The sequence below is a fragment of the Phacochoerus africanus genome, chromosome 8, assembly GCF_016906955.1.
Source record: "Phacochoerus africanus isolate WHEZ1 chromosome 8, ROS_Pafr_v1, whole genome shotgun sequence".
Classification (NCBI taxonomy): Eukaryota; Metazoa; Chordata; class Mammalia; order Artiodactyla; family Suidae; genus Phacochoerus; species Phacochoerus africanus.
Genome location: NC_062551.1, coordinates 62510240 through 62534037, shown reverse-complemented (window position 1 = coordinate 62534037; position 23798 = coordinate 62510240). Strand labels below are relative to the sequence as shown.

General features: G+C 44.7%; 1 protein-coding gene across 1 annotated transcript; it reads left to right on the top strand.

Moving 5' to 3' along the window:
• The first annotated feature begins 1940 nt into the window (after window positions 1-1940).
• On the top strand, window positions 1941-20206 carry ZNF329 (zinc finger protein 329). The gene is made up of 2 exons (XM_047790935.1): window positions 1941-1994; window positions 17576-20206. The coding sequence occupies exon 2, from the start codon at window positions 17596-17598 to the stop codon at window positions 19207-19209; it is 1614 nt and encodes a 537-aa protein (XP_047646891.1). The 5' UTR covers window positions 1941-1994; window positions 17576-17595; the 3' UTR covers window positions 19210-20206.
• Window positions 20207-23798: the final 3592 nt, after the last annotated feature.

Below are 23798 nucleotides of genomic sequence, written 5' to 3'. Positions count from 1 at the left end.
CAGCTGCAGCTCTGGTTCCAGCTGTAGCCTGGAGATTTCCATATGCTGGAGGTGCAGCCCTGAAAAAAGCAAATAAATAAATAATTAATGAAAAGATGCATGCACCCCAATATTCATAGCAGCACCAAATACAACAGCCAAAACATGGAAACAACCCAAAGGCTTATTAAGAGGTGGCTGGTTTAGATGTGGTGTACACACACCCACCCCCCACACACACACACTGAGATGTTGTGTGTGTGTGTGTGTCAATAGTATATTACTCAGCTGTAAATGAAATATTGCTATTTGCAGCATCATGGATGGACCTAGGGAATATTACACTATGTAAGACAAAGTCAAATATTAACATATCACTTATATGTGGAATCTAAAAAATTATCAAATGAATCTATATACAAAATGGAGACATTCACAGAGTAAACAATTTTATGGTTGCCAAGGGAGAAGGGGGGAGGGTAGGGATAATTTAGGAGTATGGAATTGACAGATACAAACTATGATACGTAAAATAGATATGCAACAAAGATTTACTGTATAGTACAGGGAGCTATATTCAAAATACAGTAATAACCTATAATGGAAAATAATCTGAAAAATATATACAACTAACTCATTTCACTGTATGCTTAAAACTAACACAATATTGGGAGTTCCCATTGTGGCTCAACTAGTATCTATAAGGATGTGAGTTTGATCCCCAGCCTTGCTCAGTGGGTTAAGGATCCAGTGATGCTGTGTGCTGTGGTGTAGCTTGCAGATGCGGCTGGTATCACATGCTGCTGTGGCTATGGTGTAGACTGGCAGCAGCTCCAATTCAACCCCTAGCCTGGAAACTTCCATATGACTCAGGAGCGGCCCTAAAAATCCAAAACGAAAAACAAAAAAACCTAACACGATACTGCAAATCATCTATACTTCAGTTGTATTTATTTATTTATTTTTGCTCAGGCAAACACCAGAGCTCAAAGCAAGGTGGGATCCTTAACCTACTGAGCAATGCCCGGGATCAAACCTGTATCCTCACGGATACTAGTTGGATTCGTTTCCACTGCTCCACAACGGGAACTTCTGTACTTGAACTTTTAAAAAAAGACAATCACCAATATGAAGCATAAATAATATTTGTACGTGGGAGATCCTTTGAGAATTGTCTCTTTGACCTTGACTTAGGCCAAGTGGGGAAGGCACGTTCCCAGTAGCTGAGGCCTCACACATACCCTGCCTGGGCTCCTCTGGGGGTTTCCCGTCCCCGCGGTCATGCTGCGTGGTTGGAGTGTGGGTATTTATTATTTTTTGTATCTATATGAATTATTATTTATTTCAGGGACTGATTTATTTTATACACACACATTAAGACTGAGCACATTTCAAAGCACATTTTCTAACTGCGTATTACTAATTTATCCACTGACTTCTCCACATCGCATAAATTGAGTTCCATTCCTAATCTAGAATCTTTACGTAACTGTTCCATTAATTCAAAAAATGCCTACCTTCTGTTTGGATTTCTAAGTAAATAACTATTCTATCAATGAATACTGAGGTGCCCTTAACTGAATTTTAACATATTTTCCTCGAAAAGAATGATGGTATAGAATAATTTCGGTAAATTATACTGTACATGAAAACAAGGCCAGGCGAAAACGTCCTCTGATTAAAGCCAAAGGAGTAAACAGACGCCAGCGAAGGAACACGGACATCAGCAAGCGGCTGAGTAGGTAAACAGCACGTCTCCGAAGTCCCGCATCAGGGGCAGGGTGGGCGCAGAGCTGCCGAAAGGCGTCCGGCAGCCTGGGGCGACCCCGCGCAGCCGCAGACCCCGAGGCAGCTCCAGCGGGAGGCGAGGCGGGAGCTCCCGTCTGCGTCCCACCCGGGCGGGCGGAGGCCGCGGCGCCTCCTGGGACTCGCTCATCCGGGGCCTGGCGCGCGCACGCGCACTTGCGCCGAACATGGCCGCCGCCGCCGGCGCCGGTGCCGCCCGCCCGGCCGAGGTGAGTCGGCTTCGCCCCTGGGCATTTCGGTTCCAGTTTCCGCTCGCAGGCTGAGGGTGTGTGGCGGGGGGCGGTGTCCGCCGGGTCCTGGTGCGGCTGGAGCGGCGCGTCTGCCCGCCGCGGGCAGTGGGAGCGCCCCGCTCTCTGGGCGGCAGGGCGCACTGGGGGGCGGCGGCCCTGGCTTGTGAGGACGCCCCCCAGCGGGTGTAGACTCCTGGCGAAGGGTGAGGACGCCCCCTTTCTGCGGATGTGGACGCCCCCCCAGCTGGTAGGGGAGTCCCCCTTTTGCGGGTGTGGACGTCGCCCTTCTGCGGGTGAGGACGCCCCCGGCGGGTGTGGACGCGCCCTCTTGGGCTGAGGACGCCCAGGGATTCCCCCCGCGGTTCCGCGCTCCAGTGGAGCCGGTCCTGCCATAGGGACCCTTTTGCCCCAGCCTACGGGGTGTCCTGACCCGTCAGCCGCCCTTCTGCTGCGGGGTGGTGGGAGGGCCGAGGTGGACGCGTTGGGCCCGCAGACTGTGTCGTTTCCCACTGAGTCTGGCAGGTGTCAGATCACCCGCTTTTTGCCCACTTATAGCTGCAAAGTTAGGTCTTGCTTCGTTTTCCCACCTGTTAGGAGCCACTTGGCTTTCTTCTCCCTTGTTTAGCGGTTCGTTTTCTTAGCTCCTCTTCCTCCGATAGTTTATTATATGGAAAAGTTGAAAAACTTGTGCGTCCTATATGAACGCATTCACATCTGCTATGCTTGCGAGTCCCCTGTCTTTGTTCCATTTATCTACCCTTTTAGCCGTCCACCAGTCTTTTTTTTTTTTTTTTTTTTGGTCTTTTTGCTATTTCTTTGGGCCGCTCCCGCGGCATATGGAGGTTCCCAGGCTAGGGGTCCAATCGGAGCTGTAGCCACTGGCCTACGCCAGAGCCACAACAACGCGGGATCCGAGCCGCGTCTGCAACCTACACCACAGCTCACGGCAACGCCGGATCGTTAACCCACTGAGCAAGGGCAGGGATCGAACCCGCAACCTCATGGTTCCTAGTCGGATTCGTTAACCACTGAGCCATGACGGGAACTCCCACCAGTCTTTTAAAGGACACATTCAGAGTGGCGGATTTCGGTCTCTTGTGACACAACAGATTAAGGGTTCGGCATTGCCACTGCAGCGGCTTGGGTCGCTCCTGTGTCAACGGTTTGATCCCTGGCCTTGGGACTTCCACATGCTGCGGTCCCCTCAAAAAACAGACAAAAAACCCAAAGTGGTAGATTTCACTCCACTTCCCGTCAAACATCTGACTGTGCGTAACATCAGTAGAGTTCAATATTGCTTTTTAAGTTTTGGAGGGAAAACTGACTTATGCACAAATCTTCATTGTATCACAGGATGAGTTGTGATAAATGCAATCGAAAGCTTTATCAAAATTACCATTACCCCAGAAAGATCCCTTATCCTTTGCCAATTAAATTTTTTTTTTGATTGTTAGGGACTTGGGCTTGTAAAAAATGTTGAAAACATCAAGCCTTTTTTTTTTCAGTCACAAGAAGTAACTTTATTACTTGTTTCGCCCCCTTCCAACCCAACTTTTTATTTTTTTAATTTTTAAATTTTATTTATATACATAAATATTTCTTAGGGCCTCACCTGAGACATATGGAGGTTCCCAGGCTAGGGGTCAAATTGGAGCTGTAGCTACTGGCCTACACCACAGCCATAGCAATGCCAGATCCTAGCCACATCTGGGACCCATACCACAGCTCACTGCAACCCTGGATCGTTAACTCACTGAGCAAGGCCAGGGATCAAACCTTTATCCTCATGGATAATACATTTGTTTCTGTTGAGCCACAACAGGAACTCCCCAACTTTTTATTTTGAAAATTTTTTACCTGCAGAAATGTTGCAGGAATAGTTCATTGAACACTTGTAAAACCATCCAGATCATCAAATTATCAACACTTTGCTACATTAGCTTAATCTTTCTTTTTTCCCTGCCTCAAACACACGTGTACACACTCTTTTTGTATATTTTACCCCAAGAGGTTAAAAGGTTTATTACTCACATAATGAGACTGTGTTGGGAGAGCAGGAGAGGCTTCCCAATGTGATCCAAAAACAGCATGAGAGAGCAGGAAAGTGATTAGAGAATGGATCCGGGCTGGGGGTGGCCTTGCATTGGTTGGAACTTGCATGGCTTGAATTTTTGCCAACATCAAGGAGAAAGCACTCAGGCTTTCTTGTTAGTTTGGCTAGATGGGGCAGAAGAAGAAGGGGCAGTAGGTGGTTGGGGTAGGGGAGCTTTAAAAACTGTCAGCAGTTGGTCATCAAAAATAAAGTTGGGGGAGTTCCCCTTGTGACTCAGCAGTAATGAACCTGACTAGGATCAATGAGGATGAAGGTTTAATCCCTGGCATCGCTCAGGGGGTCAAGGATCCAGTGTTGCCGTGAGATCCAGTGTAGGTCACAGATGCGACTCGGATCTGGCGTGGCTGTGGCTGTGGTGTAGGCCAGCAACTATAGCTCGGATTTGACCCCTAGCCTGGGAACTTCCATATGCTGCAGGTGTGGCCCTAAAAAGCAAAAAAAAAAAAAAAAAAAGTCAGACTGTTTATCACAATTGGTAATCAGATGGGCAGGTTTTTTTTTTCTTTCTTTCTTTCTTTTTTTTTTGTATTTTTGCCATTTCTTGGGCTGTTCCCGCGGCATATGGAGGTTCCCAGGCTAGGGGTCGAATTGGAGCTGTAGCCGCCAGCCTACGCCAGAGCCACAGCAACGGGATCCAAGCCTTGTCTGTGACCTACATCACAGCTCACGGCAACGCCGGATCTTTAACCCACTGAGCAAGGCCAGGGATCGAACCCGCAACCTCACGGTTCCTAGTTGGACTTGTCAACCACTGAGCCATGACGGGAACTCCAGATGGGCAGCTTTTTAGGACAGGACCGAAGTTGGCGGCAAACTATTTTTGTTAAAAGAATATATCACTTGAACAGGTAAAGTAAACATTATTGTGTGTGGTTCACAGAGATGGCAGGAAACACACAGAGTCAGAAAGCTGAGGTCCGGCAACCAGTGATATTAAATACCCAGTCATCCGGCCTAAGTGGATCCCTCTGCAGGGTCATTGAGAGCGGGGATAAAGCCCTTCAGAGGTAGTGCCTCTGAATTCTCCACAGGTTTGTCACGTTCCTGTAGAATTAACTTCTAGCATGTAGCATCGGAAACATGCTAAGTGGGGTCTAGACCAGTATTTCCCACCACAGCAGGTTCAGCACCTGCTTAGTTTTTTAAACAGCTGTAATGAGATATAATTCACATACCATATAATTCACCCTCATGAGTGATTCATTATATGATTCGTTATAATCAGGAGGTTGTGCATGTATTACCAATATCAGTTTTAAGATGTTTTCATTATCCCCCAAATGAAAAACCTGTGCCCATTAGCAGCCACTTCTCATTTCCTCCATTCCTCTCAGCCTGAAGTTGCAGGCTGGGGATCAGTCCAGTCCTCCACAGAGACAACCGTTGGATCCAACCGTTGGATCCTTAACCCACAGAGCAAGGCCAGTGTTTGAACCTATATCCTCACAGACCCTATGTTGGGTTCTTAACCTGCTGGACCACAGTGGGAACTCCTTGCTTGCTTTCTTTTTTTTTTTTTTTTAATTCATCTGAGGGAGACTGATGGCATTACTCTTTAGTTATACTGCTAATTAACCTTCACTTATTTGTGTAGAAATAACAGTGCTCATACAGAGAGAAATCAGGTCAGTGAAGTGTGTGCTCTTCTTTCTTAGTTACATTCTTTGAAGCACAAAAGGTTTTAATTTTGATTAGTCCCAATTTATCTACTTCGCAACTTGCGGTTTGGGTGTCATATTCATGTTTCTGAAGATTTATGTCTGTTTTTCTTTTAAAAGTTTTATAATTTTAGCTCTTACATTTAGGCTTGTGATACAGTTTGAGTTAATTTTTGTGTAATGTTCACTCTTTATGATCAGTAGCTGCAATCAATAAAAGGAAAGACCTTTGTCTTAAAAATTTTATTTCTATGTTTAAATGCTGGGCACAGCTACCTCAAAGACAAAAGAAACAGTCTGGTGCTAGAGACTGTATTTTGAATTAAAAGAAATAGGACAGAATAATTGTCTTCAATGAAATTGAATGAGATGAGGTGTGGCCGGATGCTGCTGGAACAGTAAGTGTTGCAGACATGGATTCAGACCAGGTGTGTTAAATAGGAAGGGAAGCAAGACACTACCTTGGTGGAAGGGGATTTGAAGCACTTACGCAGTTAGAGCAACCGGTGCTGTCTGGATGATCTTGTGTGACAGGTGAAGGGTCAGTCACCCCCTCTGCTATGACTGGAACAGCATCAGGAAGAATTAGCACAGAAAGCAGTTCTCCAGACAGACCAGCAGTCTCAGTACATGTTAGGGCGATATTCACTGGGTGGAAAGCCTCGGTCGGAGACCGTGGAAAGGGTGGAAAGGCTTTGGTGGCCGTGGAGAAGAGAATGATGATGAGGAAAATTAGTAGTACTGGCGTTTTAGAGAAGTGCTCTTGTGGCTGGCTGAGCACAGGGTCAGAGGAGGAGTGGGGGAAAAACAGAGAACCCCCAAAGTTTGTGAACAGCATCAAAATGAAATTTTTTTTTTTTTTCCTTTTTAAGGCTGCACCTGCTAGGGGTTCGTTCCCAGGCCAGGCTCTAATTGGAGCTGCAGCTGCTGGCCTGCACCACAGCCACAGCAGTGCCAGATCCAAGCCACATCTGAGTCCAAACCACAGCTTGCCCAGTGCTGGATCCTTAACCCACTGAGTGAGGGCAGGGATCGCACCCACATCCTCATAGACACTGTATCAGGTCCTTAACCTGCTCAGCCAAAGCAAGAATTCCAAGATGAAATTTTTATAACATAGTTTTTGTGTCATTGTGTTGCTGTAAAAAGCAATACACTGATGTTTATGAAGGCAGTAATAATGAGACTTTTTAAAAAACCTTAATCGACATTCCTTCGTGGCTTAGCAGATCCTGCGTTGTCACTGCTGTTGCTCTGGTTACAGCTGTTTTGCAGGTTTGCTACCTGGTGGGGAAACTTCTGCAGGCCGGGGGCTCGGCCAAAAAAATAGCAAAAGAAATTTTTTTTTAATTAAAAATTTTAGAAATTGGAGTTCCCGTTGTGGATCAGTGGTAATGAACCTGACTAGTATCCATGAGGATGTGGGTTCAATCCCCAGCTCCACTCTGTGTTAAGGATGTGGCATTGCTGTGAGCTGTGGTGTAGGGGACAGATGTGGCTTGGATCCCGCGTTGCTGTGGCTGTGGCGTAGCCCGGCATCTACAGCTCCAGTTTGACCCCTGGCCTGGGAACCTCCATACACCTTGGGTACAACCCTAAAAAAAAGACAAAAAAATAAAAACAATCTTAATGAAATTGAATGGGATTCTTGCATTAAATACTCTAATTTTATACTGTTCCCTCAAAGTCTGTCTTAATATCCTCCTCTATGCTGGTGTGTGTTCTTTTGCAGTAACCTTACTATGGCACTCATGCTGTCATTTATTGGATGTAGAGCTGTAATGGCCAGTTTTCCTTAAGGGGAGAGATGCGGAATAGGGAGTGCATTCATGAATTCGGGGCTGTATCTGGATTTCCTTTCAGCTTCCTTCTCCTAAAGGAAGGCACCTTTCCTGTAATGCTCTTAAAATACACATAGTGTTTTCTGTTCGAAAGTACCCGAGGTTGATAGCTGTAGGGTCTGTGGTCCACAGAATGGTCAAGCATCATGTGCAGCAGTCCCAAGCGTGGGAACAATGTGCATCCCCAGCTAAGGCCCAGCAGATGCTAGCAGGTCCTTCTGCTTCCGTCTTTGTGACAACCTGACACCTCCATGGAAATCCACATACCCCACGGGAAGAACTGCCAAGGTCAAGCACCGCAGGTCAGGCTAGGCGAAACTTCCCCCCTTACAGGTGCGAATTTACTTATCACAGCTTTTTTTTTTTTTTAATTACTCAGTGAATTTTATTGCATTTAGTTGGACAACAATCATCACAACCCAATTTTATAGCATTTCCAACCCAAACCCCCACAGCATCCTCTACCCATTTGGAAACCATATGTTTTTCAAAGTCTGAGTCAGTATCTGTTCTGCAAAGAAGCTCATTGTGTCCTTTTTTTAGATTCCACATGTCAGTGATAGCATATGGTGATGGTGTCTCACTGTCTGACTGACTGCACTTAGCATGATAGTTTCTAGGTCCCTCCATGTTGCTGCAAATTCACAGCTTTTTTGAGATGTAATTCACATACTATATGATTCATTCATCCAAAGTGCACAGTTCACTGGTTTAGAATATTTACAAAGTTGTGCAACCATCACCACTATGTAATTCCAAAACATTTTCATGAGTCCAAGGAAAAAAAACCCATACCCTTTAGCAGTCACTCCCCATAACCCCTTCTCCCAGCTCGTGGCAACCATTGGTTGGCTTTCAGTCTGTATGGAATTGCCTCTTCTGGATGTTTCATGTAAATGGGATTATACAATATGAAGTCTTGATTCATCTTTGTTGTTGAAGCATTTATAGTACTTTATTCCTTCTTAAGGGTGAATCATATTCTATAGTGTGTATGTCTACATTTTGTTTATCCATTCTTTGGTTTAATGGACATTTATTTGGGTTGTTTCTATTTTTGTTTATCATGAATAGTATGCTCTGACCTCATAATTCATATAGAAATTTATGCGTAGACATTTGTTTACCCTTTTCTTTAGTAAATATCTATGAGTTGAATTGTTGGGTCATATAACTCCATGTTTAACTTTTCGAGAAACTGTCAGACTGTTTTCCCAAAGCTTCTGCATCATTTTACATTTCCCCCCAAAGTGTATGAGGGTTCCAGTTTCTTCTCATCCTCGCAAGACATGTTACTGTCTTTTTTGATACTGGCCACACTGGTGGGTGTGAGATGGTGTCTCGCTGTGGTTTTGATGAGCATTTCCCTCATGGTTAATGATGCCGGTCATCTTTTCCTGTGCTTATTGGTCAGCCGTATGTCTTCTTTGGAGAAATGTCTATTCAGATCCTTTGCCTTTTGTTATAATTTGGGTTGTCCTGTTATTATTGGGTTATGAGTTACCTATATCTTCTACAAGTTCTTTATCAGATACATGCTTTGTAGTTATTCTCTCCCATTTGGTAGATTGTCTTTTCACTTTCTTAATGGTTTGTAAGTCTTATTTCATTCAAATAAATATCTATTATAGATGAAATGGATATTCCCTTCACTCCTAAAGGCCTTTTCCCGTCCACACCCCCAAGACAGTCATGGTCACGGCTTTGGTCAGGGCATGTTAGTATTTTTACTTCCAGAATATTTTGTGTGTCTAAAAAATTGTACTAAGTGGTATCATCCTGTATATGTCTGACTTACCTCACTTCCTTTAAATGCACACATATATCCTTCCCCTACAGACCTGCAGGACGGGGCTCTCTATCTCATTTTCACAGGACAGCTATAGGCCCAGTCTATGCAGAAGGCTCAGTATAGGCAGCATGTAGCCCTGTAGCAGGGTACCTTCAGGAGGCCTGAAACGTAGGAGCGTCCAGGACTGACAGCTGGTGGTGTGGTTCTCTGGACCAGCTGGCCCTCTGCGTCTCTGTTGAATGCGGTGGACACGGCAGGCATCTGAGGTCTTGATCTTGGCTTCAGAGTGAACAGTTCTGAGGTTTCCTTGGGTGTGATATTTACCGTAATTCACCATGTTCCTAGTTGTTAAGAATGTTCATCATGAAGTGGAGCTTTTGTTAAGATACTTTATCAATTTATTGACATAGGGTATAGGGGTCTACTATTTTCATCTTAGAGCGTTTTGATGTTGAGGCTGGATGAAATTTCTTCACATTACTTTCTGAATTTATTAAGACAGGATGGGAGTTCCCGCCGTGGCGAATCCGACTAGGAACCATGAGGTTGCGGGTTCGGTCCCTGCCCTTGCTCAGTGGGTTAACGATCCGGCGTTGTCGTGAGCTGTGGTGTAGGTTGCAGATGCGGCTTGGATCCCGCGTAGCTGTGGCTCTGGCATAGGCCAGTGGCTGCAGCTCCAATTAGACCCCTAGCCTGGGAACCTCCATATGCCGCGGGAGCGGCCCAAGAAATAGCAAAAAAAGGACAAAAAAAAAAAAAAAGACAGGATGTAGGCGCCTGTCTTCTATAATCCGAAAATGTGGGGAATTGTGTCAGTATATGTTCTAATGTTTCACAGTCCCTGCTTTCCTAGAATAAATCCAACATTACCATTTTGGTGACTTTCTTCTGTATCTCAATTACATCCCCATTTTAAAACGAATATCACCTATGTGTACAATCTTTATCTTTTTTTATTTTTTATTTTTACAGCCATACTTGCAACACATGGAAGTTCCTGGGCCAGGGGTTGAATCAGAGCTGCAGCTGGGGCCTACACCACAGCCACACCAGATCCTTAACCCACTGATGGAGGCCAGGAGTTAAATTCACATCCTCACAGAAACGATATCAGGTCCTTAACCTGTTGAGCCACACCGAGAACTCCTTGTTCATTTTTTTATGGTTAAACGCTTGCCAAAAAGTAATTTCATTAGTCTTTTCATTTCCTTTTTTTTTTTTTTTTTTCTTTTAAGGGCCACACCTTTGGCATATAGAGTTTCCCAGGCTAGGGGTCAGAACTGTAGCTACCAGCCTATGCCACAGCCACAGTAATGCCAGATCCAAGCTGGGTCTGAGACCTACACCGCAGCTCAGAGCAATGTTGGATCCTCAACCTACTGAGTGAGGCCAGAGCTCATACCTGTGTCCTCATGGATTCTTGTCAGATTGTTTCCAGTGAGCCACTTCAGAAATTCCTAGTCTTTTCAAATAATAGACTTTTTTTTTTAATCGTCTTTGGCCGTCCTGCAGCATATGGAGTTCCTGGGCCAAGCATCAGAAAGGAACCACAGTCATGACCTAAGCCACAGCTGCAGCAATGTGGGATCTTAATCCACTGTGCTGGGCCAGGGATCGAACCCATGTCCCAGTGGCTCCCCAATTGATACTGATCCTGTTATGCCACAGTGGGAGTTCCCTCCAATAACAGACTCTGGGTTTTTTTGTTTGTTTTGTTTTTGCTTTTTAGGGTCGCTCCTGTGGCATATGGAGATTCCCAGGCTAGGGGTCAAATTGGAGCTGTAGCCACCTGCTTACACCATGTCCAGAGCAACGCAGTATCCGAACTATGTTAGTGACCTACACCACTGCTCACAGCAATGCCAGATCCTTAGCCTACTGAGCAAGGCCAGGGATCACACCCACAACCTCATGGCTACTAGTCAGATTGTTTCCGCTGTGCCACAATGGGAACTCCTCTTTCCCTTAAGTCTTAAGTTGAAGAGTGAGCCCATTGACTTTCAGTCTTCTTTTTAAAATATAGGCATTAAAGGAGTTCCCGTCATGGCACAGCAGAAACGAATCCAACTAGGAACATGAGGTTCGGGTCTGACCCCTAGCCTCGTTCAGTGGGTTAAGGATCCCGTGTTGCCGTGAGCTGTGGTATAGGTGGCAGACGCGGCTCGGATCTGGCGTCACTGACTGTGGTGTAGGCCAGCAGCTACAGCTCCGATTAGACCCCTAGTCTGGGAACCTCCATATGCCATGCGTGTGGCCCTAAAAAGCAAAAATAAAATAAGATTAAAATTAAAAAACAAAAAATAAAGGCATTAAAGAGCAACATTTCCTACCTAGGAACTACTTTAGCTGCATCCTTTTTTGCCATGTGTTTTGAGAGGTACCATTTCCATTCGTTACTCAGTTCTCCATACTTTCTGATTTTTAGGATTGCTCTTTGATTTGTGAATTACTGAAAAACCAGTTTTTATTTTTCCAAGTCAGTAAGGATTTTCAATTTATTATTATTATTATTATTATTTTTGTCTTTTGTCTTTTTGTTGTTGTTGTTGTTGTTGCTATTTCTTGGGCCGCTCCCGAGGCATATGGAGATTCCCAGGCTAGGGGTTGAATCGGAGCTGTAGCCACCGGCCTACACTAGAGCCACAGCAACGCGGGATCCGAGCCGTGTCTGCAACCTACACCACAGCTCACGGCAAAGCCGGATCGTCAACCCACTGAGCAAGGGCAGGGACCAAACCCGCAACCTCATGGTTCCTAGTCGGATTCGTTAACCACTGCGCCACGGCGGGAACTGCTCAATTTATTATTTTTTACTTTTTGTATTTGGCTGTTACTGTTCTTTTAATTTTTTAAATTTTTTTTTAATTAAAAAACTTTTTTTTGGTCTTTTTTTAATTTTAGGGCTGCACCCATAGTATATGAAGGTTCCCGAGTCAGGGGTTGAATTGGAGCTGTAGCTGCTGGCCTAGACCACAGCCACAGCATCACCATATCTGAGCTGCATCTACCATCTACACCACAGCTCATGGCGGCAGCAAATCCTTAACCCACTGAGCAAGGCCAGGGATTGAACCTGTGTCCTTATGGATGCTAGTCAGATTCATTTCTGCTGAGCCAGGACAGGAACTCCTGGTGTTTTTTTTTTTTTTTTTTTTACTTTGCTTTTCTGTTATTGGCTTTTAACTTAATCACATTTATAGTCAAGAGACTGTGCTCTGGCCTTTGTTGAGCTTGTTATTTGGCCTGGTATATCTGGCCATTGTTAGCAAATACTCCATTTGTGCTTTGACTCTAATTTTTTTTCTTGTCTTTTTTTTTTTTTTTTTTTTTTTCGGGCCATACTTGTGGCATATGGAAATTCCCAGGCTAGTGGTCAAATCGGAGCTGTAGTTGCCTGCCTACACCACAGCCACAGCAACTCTAGATCTGAGCCACGCCTGCGACCTATAGCACAGCTCACGGCAATATCAGATCCTTAACACATTGAGCAGGGCCAGGGATCAAACCCCAATCCTCATGGATACTAGTCAGGTTCATTATTGCTGAGCCACAATAGGAACTCCCCTTTGGCTCTAATTGTTGATAGTGACCCTTCATCCAACTATGTCACCAGGCTGGCTGATTATATTCTCTCATGCTTATCTCTATTCCGATTTTCTGAATTTCTGTTTATGAAAGAGGTTCACTAAACCCTCCCAGTTTAGCTGGGTTTCCTGACTTTGAAGCAGAGCGTTTGGAGGCATGCTCTTAATGTAGACATCTTTGCCATTGTTGTATTGCCCCATTATTATACTTGAAATTTATTCTTAGCAGAGAAATATACAATCTGTTCCAGACATTGGCTTTTATCCTCTGTGATCTTTTGCTTTTGTTGTGTCTGTTGTAAACACATTTTTATTTTATTTATTTATTTGTTTATTTAGTCTTTTTTTGTCTTTTCTAGGGCCGCACCCACAGCATATGGAGGTTCCCAGGCTAGGGGTCCATTCAGAGCTGTGACCACCAGCCTATGCCACAGCAACATGGGATCCAAGCCTTGTCTGTGACCTACAACACAGCTCATGGCAACGCCGGATCCTTAACCCACTGAGCAAGGCCAGGGATCGAACCTGCAACCTCATGGTTCCTAGTCGGATTCCTTAACCACTGAGCCATGATGGGAACTCCTAAAAACATTTTTTTTTACACTTTTTTTTTTTTTTCCCACTGTACAGCAAGGGGGTCAGGTTATCCTTACATGTATACATTACAGTTACATTTTTTTTCCCCACTCTTTGTTCTGTTGCAACATGAGTATCTAGACAAAGTTCTCAATGCTATTCAGCAGGATCTCCTTGTAAATCTATTCTAAGTTGTGTCTGATAAGCCCAAGCTCCTGATCCCTCCCACTCCCTCCCCCTCCCATCAGGCAGCCACAAGTCTCTTCTCCAAGTCCATGATTTTCTTTTCTGAGGAGATGTTCATTTGTGCTGGATATTAGATTCCAGTTATAAGTGATATCATATGGTATTTGTCTTTCTGGCTCATTTCACTCAGTATGAGATTCTCTAGTTCCATCCATGTTGCTGCAAATGGCATTATGTCATTCTCTTTTATGGCTGAGTAGTATTCCATTGTCTAAACACATTTTAAAATGCAGTCTGACATAGTTTATTTATTTATTTATTTGTTTATTTTATTTATTTATTTTTTGCTCTACCCATGGCATGTGGATATTCCTGGACCAGGGGTTTAACTTGTGCCACAGTAGAGACCCGAGCCACATCAGTGACAAAATGGATCCTTAGCCCACTCTTGCACTGAGGGAGCTCTGCAGTGTCTTTATTTTGCCCATCAAGGCCACTTATATTTATTATTATTGGTGATGTCCTATTTCATATTTTCTATTTTAACCTTCCCTTTCAGTGCTTTCCTCCCTTACTACCTTCTTCTGGATTGATTTGGGGTTTTTTTATTATTATTTTCTCCTGCAGCAGAGTTTTTCCTCTTTAGCACTATTGACATTTGAAGCTGGGTCATTCTGTTTTGTGAGGGCCTGTCTGTGTTTGTTTGTTTTGGGTTTTTTTTTTGTTTGTTTGTTTGTTTCGCCCACACCCTCAGCACATGGAAGTACCTGGGCCAGAGATCGAACTTGTTCCACAGTAGTGACCTGAGCCACAGCAGTAACACAGCGCTGTATCCTTAACCCACTTCGCCACCAGGAACATTTAAAAGGGTGTTTAGCCGCATACTTAGATTCCAGTAGCATCTGTCCACCAGTCATGACAATCAGAAGTGTTCCTGACGTTCCCAAGTGTCTCTTGGGAGTAAAACTGTCTGTGGTTGAAAACTGCTTGCTCTGTGGGCTTGGAAGTTTTACCCAGCACTTAATCGTTTATTCCTGATTTGACCAGGTCTAACATGAATCATGAACAATATAAGACCTTCAGGGGAGTTCCCTGGTGGCCTAGTGGTTAGGGATTTGGCATTGTCACTGCAGTGGCACGGGTTCATTCCCTGGCCTGGGAACTTCCTCATGCTGTGGGCATGGCCCCTGCCACCCCCCTCAAAAAAACCCATCAGCATAACTTTTTTGTCTAACAGACCCACTGCCATTTGGTATTTTAATTCATCCCGATGTTAACTCCATGAGTCATTGCTGTTGCTGCATTTTATATGATCAGTGCTGCATTTGATTTAAATACATGTTCCCTCCATTCCTTCCTTTGGGTTTTTTTAAATTTTTTTTTTCTGAAGAACAGTTTTTGTTTTTGTTTTCTAATTCTTTTGACTGGTGTCCTTGGAGATGAACTCTGCTTTTGCTTTTTAATTTTTTTTTTTTTTCCTTTTTCAGCTGTACCTGCACCACGAAGAAGTTCCCAGTCCAGGGATCATATCCCAGCCATAGCCTCAACAGATGCCACATCTGCAGCAATGCTGGAGCTTTAAATTACTGTGCTGGCCCCAGGCTAGAACCCATGCCTCCACAGAGACAAGCTGGATCATTAACCCACTGTGCTACAGCAGGAACTCCTGCTTTGCTTTTCTGAAGCTTTTTTAATCTTACTTTCACCCTTGAACACCCATGTACCTGACAGGTTTTTCCCTCAGCACTTTGAAAGTAACCTTCATTACCACAGAGTTCTATTTTTGTTACCAGTTTATCAGTACTATTCATTCCTTCACTAGTGATGTGTCTTTTTCTTGTTGGCCTTTACAGCCAGCTCCTTAGGTATAGCTTGATATCTAGTTATGCTTGGGACTCAGGCTTTCTGAGTCTAATAAGACCCTGACAGTGGAATTGTAAGGTACTGGAATGTGCCAGTTTTATGTTGCAGTTGCCACAACCAAATCACCCTCTTGAGTGGACTGACCACGTTTTCATGCCCCCCAGCTCTTTTCCTGCATGACCTGCCCAGGCTTTATATTTATTTTACTTTTACTCATATGAAATGTGCTTCTTTTTTTTTTTTTTTTTGGTCTTTTAGGGCCACACCTGTGGCATATGAGAGTTCCCAGGCCAGGGGTTGAATCAGAGCTGCAGCTGCCAGCCTGTACCACAGCCACAGCAATGCAAGATCTCAGCCACGACTGTGACCTACAATGAAACTCTGGGCAACACCAGATCCTTAACCCACTGCGCAAGGTCAGGGATCGAACCTGCATCCTCATGGATACTAGTCGGGTTCTTTACTGCTGAGCCACAACAGGAACTCCTTATTTTGTGTTCTTAAATTTGCAGTTTGTGATTGCCTAAATGATGAGAATGGGCAGAAAATTCATGTTTTCAGAATATTTCTGTTTTCTCTCTGTGAAAGGCCTCTTGGTATCCTTTACCCCCCCCCCTTTTTGTGCTTTTCTGTAAAAATTTTTTGGTAGATCTTGGGCACTATTCCTTTGACTCTTGGATGCTTCATACTATTTTCTCTCCACTTGCTACCTGTGTTTTGATTCTTGTGTCTTTTGTTGTTTGGAAATTTTTAATGTTGGTTAAAAGTCAAAGTTGTTAATCCTTTTGTGTATAGTTTTTGCTTTTTGATGAAGACTGCCCCATTTGTGAAGGTACTCTAAATAATTTAAACTTTGATTTTTGGAGTTCCCGCTATGGGCAGAAGAAAGCGAATCCGACTAGGAACCATGAGGTTGCGGGTTTGATACCTGGCCTCGCTCAGTGGGGTAAAGATCCAGTGTTGCTGTGGCTCTGGTATAGGCCAGCAGCTGTAGCTCCGATTGGACCCCTACCCTGGGAACCTCCGTATGCCGTGGGTGCGGCCCTGAAAAAGACAATAAATAAATAAATAAATAAATAAACTTTGATTTTATGTTGAAATGTTTATCCATCTGAAGTTTAAAAATTTTTTTTCTAAGTGTCTAATTTCATTTTACCTTAAAAAAAAAATTAGAGCCAGTTGTCTGGTAGTATCAAGTCAAAGATCCATAGCAGTGAAGACATGCAGCCACTTACAAAACTGTCTGTTCCCCAGCTCAGAACCAGCCTCAGATATGAGGTGATTCTTGTAATAACCCTGCAAGGAAGTCATTGACATATCTAGGAATTTCAGAACTTTCAGGTCACCAGGCATCTGCTGTGTCCCATCGATGAAGGCAGAACTCTGCCAACAAAGGTGGGGTGAGAACTGTCATTCATTGCAGTCACAAGCCCTTTGTGAAATGGAAGCTCTGGAGTGATTACTGATTGTCAGTAGGGGAAATGGGGGACAAGCGCTCAGTGACTGAGAGGGTGTTCCTTTGTGAGCAGTGACACCTTGACTGTGGTTTCCTAGTCTCCACTGATCCTTTTGGTGATGTTTACCCCCAACACCATTCCTGCTGCTTGTTCTCTATGAGGATGCAAATGCTGTGGTGCTTCTTCACCCTGTTTGCAACTCCATCCCTTGAATCTCACTTTCTCCCCCTTGTATAGATGTAAAGTTCAAAAAAAAAAAAAAAAAAAACAGGAGTTCTTTGTGATGTGTCAGGTTAAGGTTTGGTGTCACTGCAATGGCTCAAGTCTTGGTGAAGGTTCAGTCCCTGGCCCAGGAACTTCTTGGGCAAAAAAAGAAAAAAAGAAAACAAGTAAAAATACACACCCATGTGCTACCTTTTATTATTTCTCATTCCTTTTCTAGACACAGCTTCATGTACCTAATCTGTCTTTTTTGTTCTTTGCTTTCTAGCCTGGAACACAAGATTGAAAATGACAGCTCAAGACCTTCCTGAAGAACTGTCCTGTGACATGGAGTTGGAAGGATTTACGAGACAGGGTCCTCATTTCTCCATTTTAGATGACAGTTGGAATTGTGAGAGCCAGGAGGGATGTTTGAAGCAATCAGCCTTAACTCAGGAGGAACCAGGAGCTCAGAAAGCAGTTCATGAATATCCTGGATTTGGGGAGCATTTGAGTGTGAGCCCAGACCTTCCACGATATCAAAGAGTTCCTACAATAAATGGTTTCTGTGTACGTGGCTCAGATGTTAAAAGTCTGGATTGTGACCCAGCTTTACACAGTTGTCACAAAAGTTATGTAGCTAGGAGAACAAGTGACAGTGATGCCTGTGGGAAAACCTTCAATCATTCCATAGAAGTTATTCAATTTGGAAGAACTCAAACTAGAGAGAAACCCTGTAAATACCCCGAGACTGTTAAGTCTTTCAATCCTTTTGCCCCTCTTGGTGAACAAAAAATAATGAAAAGAGGAAAGAAATTGTATGAAGGTAAGGATTTTGGGGACATCTTTACCCTGAGTTCATCTCTTAATGAAAACAAGAGGAGCAGCCCTGGAGAGAAGCTGTATAAATGTACTGAATGTGGCAAGTGCTTCAAACGGAACTCTTCTCTTGTTTTACATCACCGAACTCACACTGGAGAGAAACCTTATACCTGTAATGAGTGTGGAAAGTCCTTCTCCAAGAACTACAACCTGATTGTGCATCAAAGAATCCATACAGGAGAGAAGCCTTATAAATGCAGTAAATGTGGGAAAGCCTTCAGTGATGGGTCTGCTCTGACACAACACCAGAGAATTCACACTGGAGAGAAACCTTATGAATGTCTAGAATGTGGGAAAACCTTCAATCGAAATTCATCCCTGATTCTGCACCAAAGGACTCATACAGGGGAAAAACCATATAGATGTAATGAGTGTGGGAAACCTTTCACAGACATCTCTCACCTCACAGTGCATCTCAGAATCCACACTGGGGAGAAGCCCTACGAATGTAGCAAATGTGGAAAGGCCTTCCGAGATGGCTCATACCTCACCCAGCACGAGAGGACTCACACTGGAGAGAAGCCCTTTGAGTGTGTGGAATGCGGGAAATCCTTCAACCGTAACTCTCACCTTATTGTGCATCAAAAAATCCATTCTGGGGAGAAGCCCTATGAGTGTGAAGAATGTGGGAAAACTTTCATTGAGAGTGCTTACCTCATCAGACACCAGAGGATTCATACTGGCGAGAAGCCCTATGGCTGTGACCAGTGTCAGAAACTTTTCAGGAACATCGCCGGCCTCATCCGGCACCAGAGGACTCATACTGGCGAGAAGCCCTATGAATGTAATCAGTGCGGCAAATCTTTCAGGGACAGCTCCTGTCTGACCAAGCACCAGAGAATTCACACCAAGGAGACCCCATACCAGTGTCCAGACTGTGGAAAGTCCTTCAAGCAGAACTCTCACCTGGCAGTACATCAGAGACTCCACAGCAGGGAGGGTCCCAGCCATTGTCCTCAGTGTGGGAAAACATTCAGAAGGAGCTCTTCCCTCATCCGACACCAAAGATCACACCCTGGGGAACAGCCTGTGGATCTTTAATGAGCTTGCGGGCCATATTTATCTCTCCCTACAGGCTTTCAAAAACCTGTGTGAAAGAGAAGTATCTTCAGGGATAGTTCCTCCCTGTCAAAGTCAGGAAAAGACTTTGTTGAGCTCTTCAGTGAATTGATGGATGTGAGACATTCCTTATCATACTGTTAAGTCTATACCTTAGGGAACTCTTGGAGAGAATACAGGATGGTAGTAATATGGAAAAGCCTTCAGGGATGATTTAGCCTGTACCAAACATAGTAGTGCACACACTGGAATAAAACCTGCACAAATCAGGACCATACTTCCCTGGAGAACCCACCTACCTGTGCATCAGGGTCCTCAAACTGAAGAAACCTGTGTAATCTGGATGAGAAGTCCTTCAATAGGGAGTGTATGCCTTACTGTACATAAGCAAACTCACTAGAATCCAATGAGGGAAGCTTTTGGGCAGGAGCCCTTACGGTTTTACTTGCAAAGGCATCCTGGTGAGAGACCCCACACAGTGTTCTGCCCCACAGCAACCACAGAATTAGAGTGATTGCTATTTGAATGTATTCTGTGTTACAGTACTGCCAGAGGCTGAGGACTCATTTCAGAAGGGGCAACTGGATGAGGAAGTTGCTTGTGATGTACAGTGATGTTATCCCTCTTAAGAGGAGACCAAAGCAGGTTCCTACCAAGAAGGAAAGATCTGCTGCTGAGAAAAGTGATGTGTTGCTTTAGTTATTGAGACAAACAAAAAAACATGTTATTGGGTTATGTTTACATTGTCACCCCTCATTATAAATTTGGGAAACTTCTGATTTGTTCCATGCAGCCATGCCAAACCATAATGATGAAAGGTTTGTCCCCATACTGAAAGTGCTTATAATATGGCCAACAACCAGAAGCATAAAATAGAAGATTTGCTGTTGCTACAGCCATGTAAAGATGTGCACACATACAATGTAGATTGAACGTTGATCATGGAGAAATAAATGTGGTTTTTCTAGGGGACTGTTAATTGCGTATGATTTTTCCTCTATTACAAGTCATACATATCATCATACATATAACAGCATATCATGTTATAATAATTTGATGAGGAATAAAAAGGTGGAGATAACAGGAGGCAGTTTGGGGTTTCATTGAACTTTTTTTTTTTTTTCTGCATCCATGTCATGTGGAAGTTCCCAAGTCAGGGGGTCAAACCTGCACCACAGCAGCAGCCCAAGCCACTCCACGACCAGCTGTGCCATAGGAGAACTTTTTCTTTTTTTTCCCTTTTTAGGGCCACACCTGAGGCATATGGAGGTTCCCAGTCTAGGGGTCAAATCAGAGCTGTAACTGCCAGCCTATGCCACAACCACAGCAATGTCAGATTCAGGCTGCATCTTCAGCCTACACCACAGCTCATGGCAGCGCTGGATCCTTAACCCACTGAGCAAGGCAGGGATCGAACTTTGTCCTCATGAATGCTAGTCAGATTAGTTTCCACTGAGCCATGATGGGAACTCCGAGAACTCCTTTTTGGACTTTTTTTAAACCAGAAGGTCCTCGGTCAGGGTCACCAGGCAGCCTCAAGCATGGATGGGGGCATCTAGGCAGATGCTTCTCTGGAATCAACATCCCACAGCTCAGGACAGGAGAATAATTTCCTTCTTAGGGATTTAGATAATGAGAGGGTGATTACTGTGGAAGAGAGGGTGGGTCTCAACGAATGGGAATAGGAGGCTACAGAAAGGCCTGGGAGGACCTGGGAGTGTCTCTCCTGAGGCTGTGCAGTACTGGCCCTAGGAGAGCTGCTCACACTGCTTGGCGTGGCTGCAGGCCCCAGGTGGCACCCCTTGGAATTTTGACTTGCTCCTCTGGAGACAGAGTTGATCGAAGGCCCCTGAGTTCATTAGGGCTGTGAGAAAATCTGTGTTGTTTTAAGCTGCTAGGTTTCTGGTCATTTGTTATGCAGCAATAGAGAACTAATGCAAATATCAAAGAAAACTGCCTGCCCCTTCCTTCTTTCTTCTGGCGTACCTTGCACTCTTTCATTGTGCTCTTGGCTGAGACTCCAGCAGGGCCACTGATAGGCTACACTTCACTTTCACACAAATTAAGAAAGCTCTTCCTGGGCAGCAGCTCTTGCTTTGGAGACACCCCAACCTGGTGCTGGGCTTCCTCTACACCAGGGATGATGGCTGAAGTGGAGAGACCCCAGGGCGTAGTCTCTGACAAGCTTTGCCTGACTCATGGCCAGTAGGGCTACTTTTAACCATTCCTGTCCAGACCCAGGAATTTTTTTTCTCCCGAAGGCTGGGTTACAGTACTTCATTACAGCAGTCAGGAACCTTCATTGGTAGGCTGAATAATGGCCTCCCACCTCTGTCTACATCCTGACCCCTGGAACCTTTGATAACTTTTGCGGCCAAGGGACTTGGAGGGAGTGATTAAAGATCTTGAGATGGGAGTTCCCATCATTGTGCAGCAGAAATGAATCTGACTGGGAACAATGAGCCTGGAGGTTCAATCCCTAGCCTCGCTCAGTGGGTTAAGGATCTGGCATTGCTGTGAGCTCTATGTAGGTCGCAGATGCGGCTTGGATCTGGCGTTACTGTGGTGTAGGATGCCAGCTGTAGCTCCGATTAGACCCCTAGCCTGGGAACTTCCGTATGCTGTGGGTGCGCCCCTAAAATGCAAAAAAATAAAAAGATCTTGAGATGGGAAGGTTATCCTGGGTTATCCACGTGGGCCCAGTGTCATCACAAGAGGTCTTATAAGAGGGAGGCAGGAGGATCAGAGTCAGAGAAGGAGATGTGACCATGGAGGCAGAAGTTGTGGGCTGCTTCTAGAAGCTGGAAAAGGCAGTGAAGCTGATATCCCTCCCAGAGCCTCCAGAAGGACCCAGCTCTGCTGATACATTGATTTTAGCCCCATATGACTTGTTTCAGATTTCTGGCCTCCAGAATACATTTTTGTAGGTTGAAGCCACAGTTTGTAGTAATTTGTTACGGCAGCCGTAAGAAAGGAATATATTGCCCTTTGTAGTTCTTTTAGAACTTGGAGTTCCTGTCGTGGTGCAGTGGTTAATGAATCCAACTAGGAACCATGAGGTTGCGGGTTCCATCCCTGCCCCTTGCTCTGTGGGTTAAACTGTGGTGTAGGTCGCAGATGTGGCTCAGATCCCCCGTTGTTGTGGCTCTGGCATAGGCAGGCAGCTACAGCTCTGATTAGACCCCTAGCCTGGGAACCTCCATATGCCTCGGGAACAGCCCAAGAAATGGCAAAAAGACAAAAAAAAAAAAAAATAGAACTTTAACTTTCTGTGCTCCTGCCTGGTGAAGTGTTTGGTGTATTCCCCTGACAAGCAAGTTAATTAACTCAGTTTTTTTGGGGGAAAAAAAGTCTCATGGTGATGTAGGGGGTTAAGGATCTGGCATTGTCACTGCTAGGGCTTTGGTTTCTGCTGTAGCCCGGGTTTGCTCCCTGACCCAGAAACTTCTGCATGCTGCGAGCAGAGCTACAAAAGAAAAAAATTTTAAAAAAACCACCCAGGAATTCCCACTGTGGCTCAGCAGAAACAAACCTGAGTAGTATCCATGAGGACGAGGGTTCGATACCTAGCCTCACTCGGGTTAAGAATCCAGCATTGCCGTGATCTGTGGTGTAGGTCGAAGACGTGGCTTGGATCTGGTGTTGCTGTGGTGTAGGCCAGCAGCTGCAGCTCTGATTTGACCCCTATCCTGGGAACTTTCATGTGCTGCATGTGTGGCACTGAAAAGACCAAAAACAAAACAAAACCTCTGAAGGCATCCACTTTGAGGGCAGATATCATCTGCTCAGTCAGGTGTGCTTTAGGGAATTCCAAAACTAGTCTATAAAGTTAAGTCCTATTAAATGGACAGGTATTAGTGGAAAGAAATCTCAGAAAAGTTAAGGAAGAGATGCTGCTTACCTGTACTCCCACCTCCTACCCTCTTGGTTGAGGGAAAGGCACCTTGCTGCATCCCAAGAAAAGTCCATCTCCTAAGAATGTCTGGAAGTTCCAAGGTTCATAGATGGCTGTCTTCTTTCTGTGTCTTCACATGGTGGAAAGGGCAAGGGAGCGCTTTGGGACTTCCCGCTGTGGTCCACTGGGTTAAGGATGTGGGGTAGGTCACAGCTGCTGCTGGGATTCGATCCCTGGCCCAGGAACTTCCAAATGACTTGGGTGCAGCTGAAAAGGAGAGCGATCTCTCTGGGATCTCATTTTAAAGGGCACTGATTCTGTTCATGAGGGCTGCACCCTCAGACCTACTCACCTCCCAAAGGCCCCCGCTGGGAGGATTTGGGCTTCATCATGAATGGGACAAGAGGTGGGAGTTCAGTCCGTAACAGCACCTTGGTTAAATACCTAGGGGTGTATTTGCGGGTCATACAGTAAGTCTATGTTGAAATTTGTAGGAAACTGCAAAACTCCTGTCCAAAGTGGTTGTACCATACTGCTTTTCCATCCGTAACAAATGAGATTTTATGATGCTTTGCGTCCTGGCCAGCCTTTGAAATTTCTGTTTTATTATTTTTAGCCATTCAGACAAGTGTAGAGAGGCTATGAAAATAATTATAGCCTCAGAGCTCCCTTGTGG

Coding starts and splice junctions, on each gene's coding strand:
- ZNF329 (XM_047790935.1), top strand. CDS start 17,596: ATGACAGCTCAAGACCTTCCTGAAGAACTGTCCTGTGACATGGAGTTG.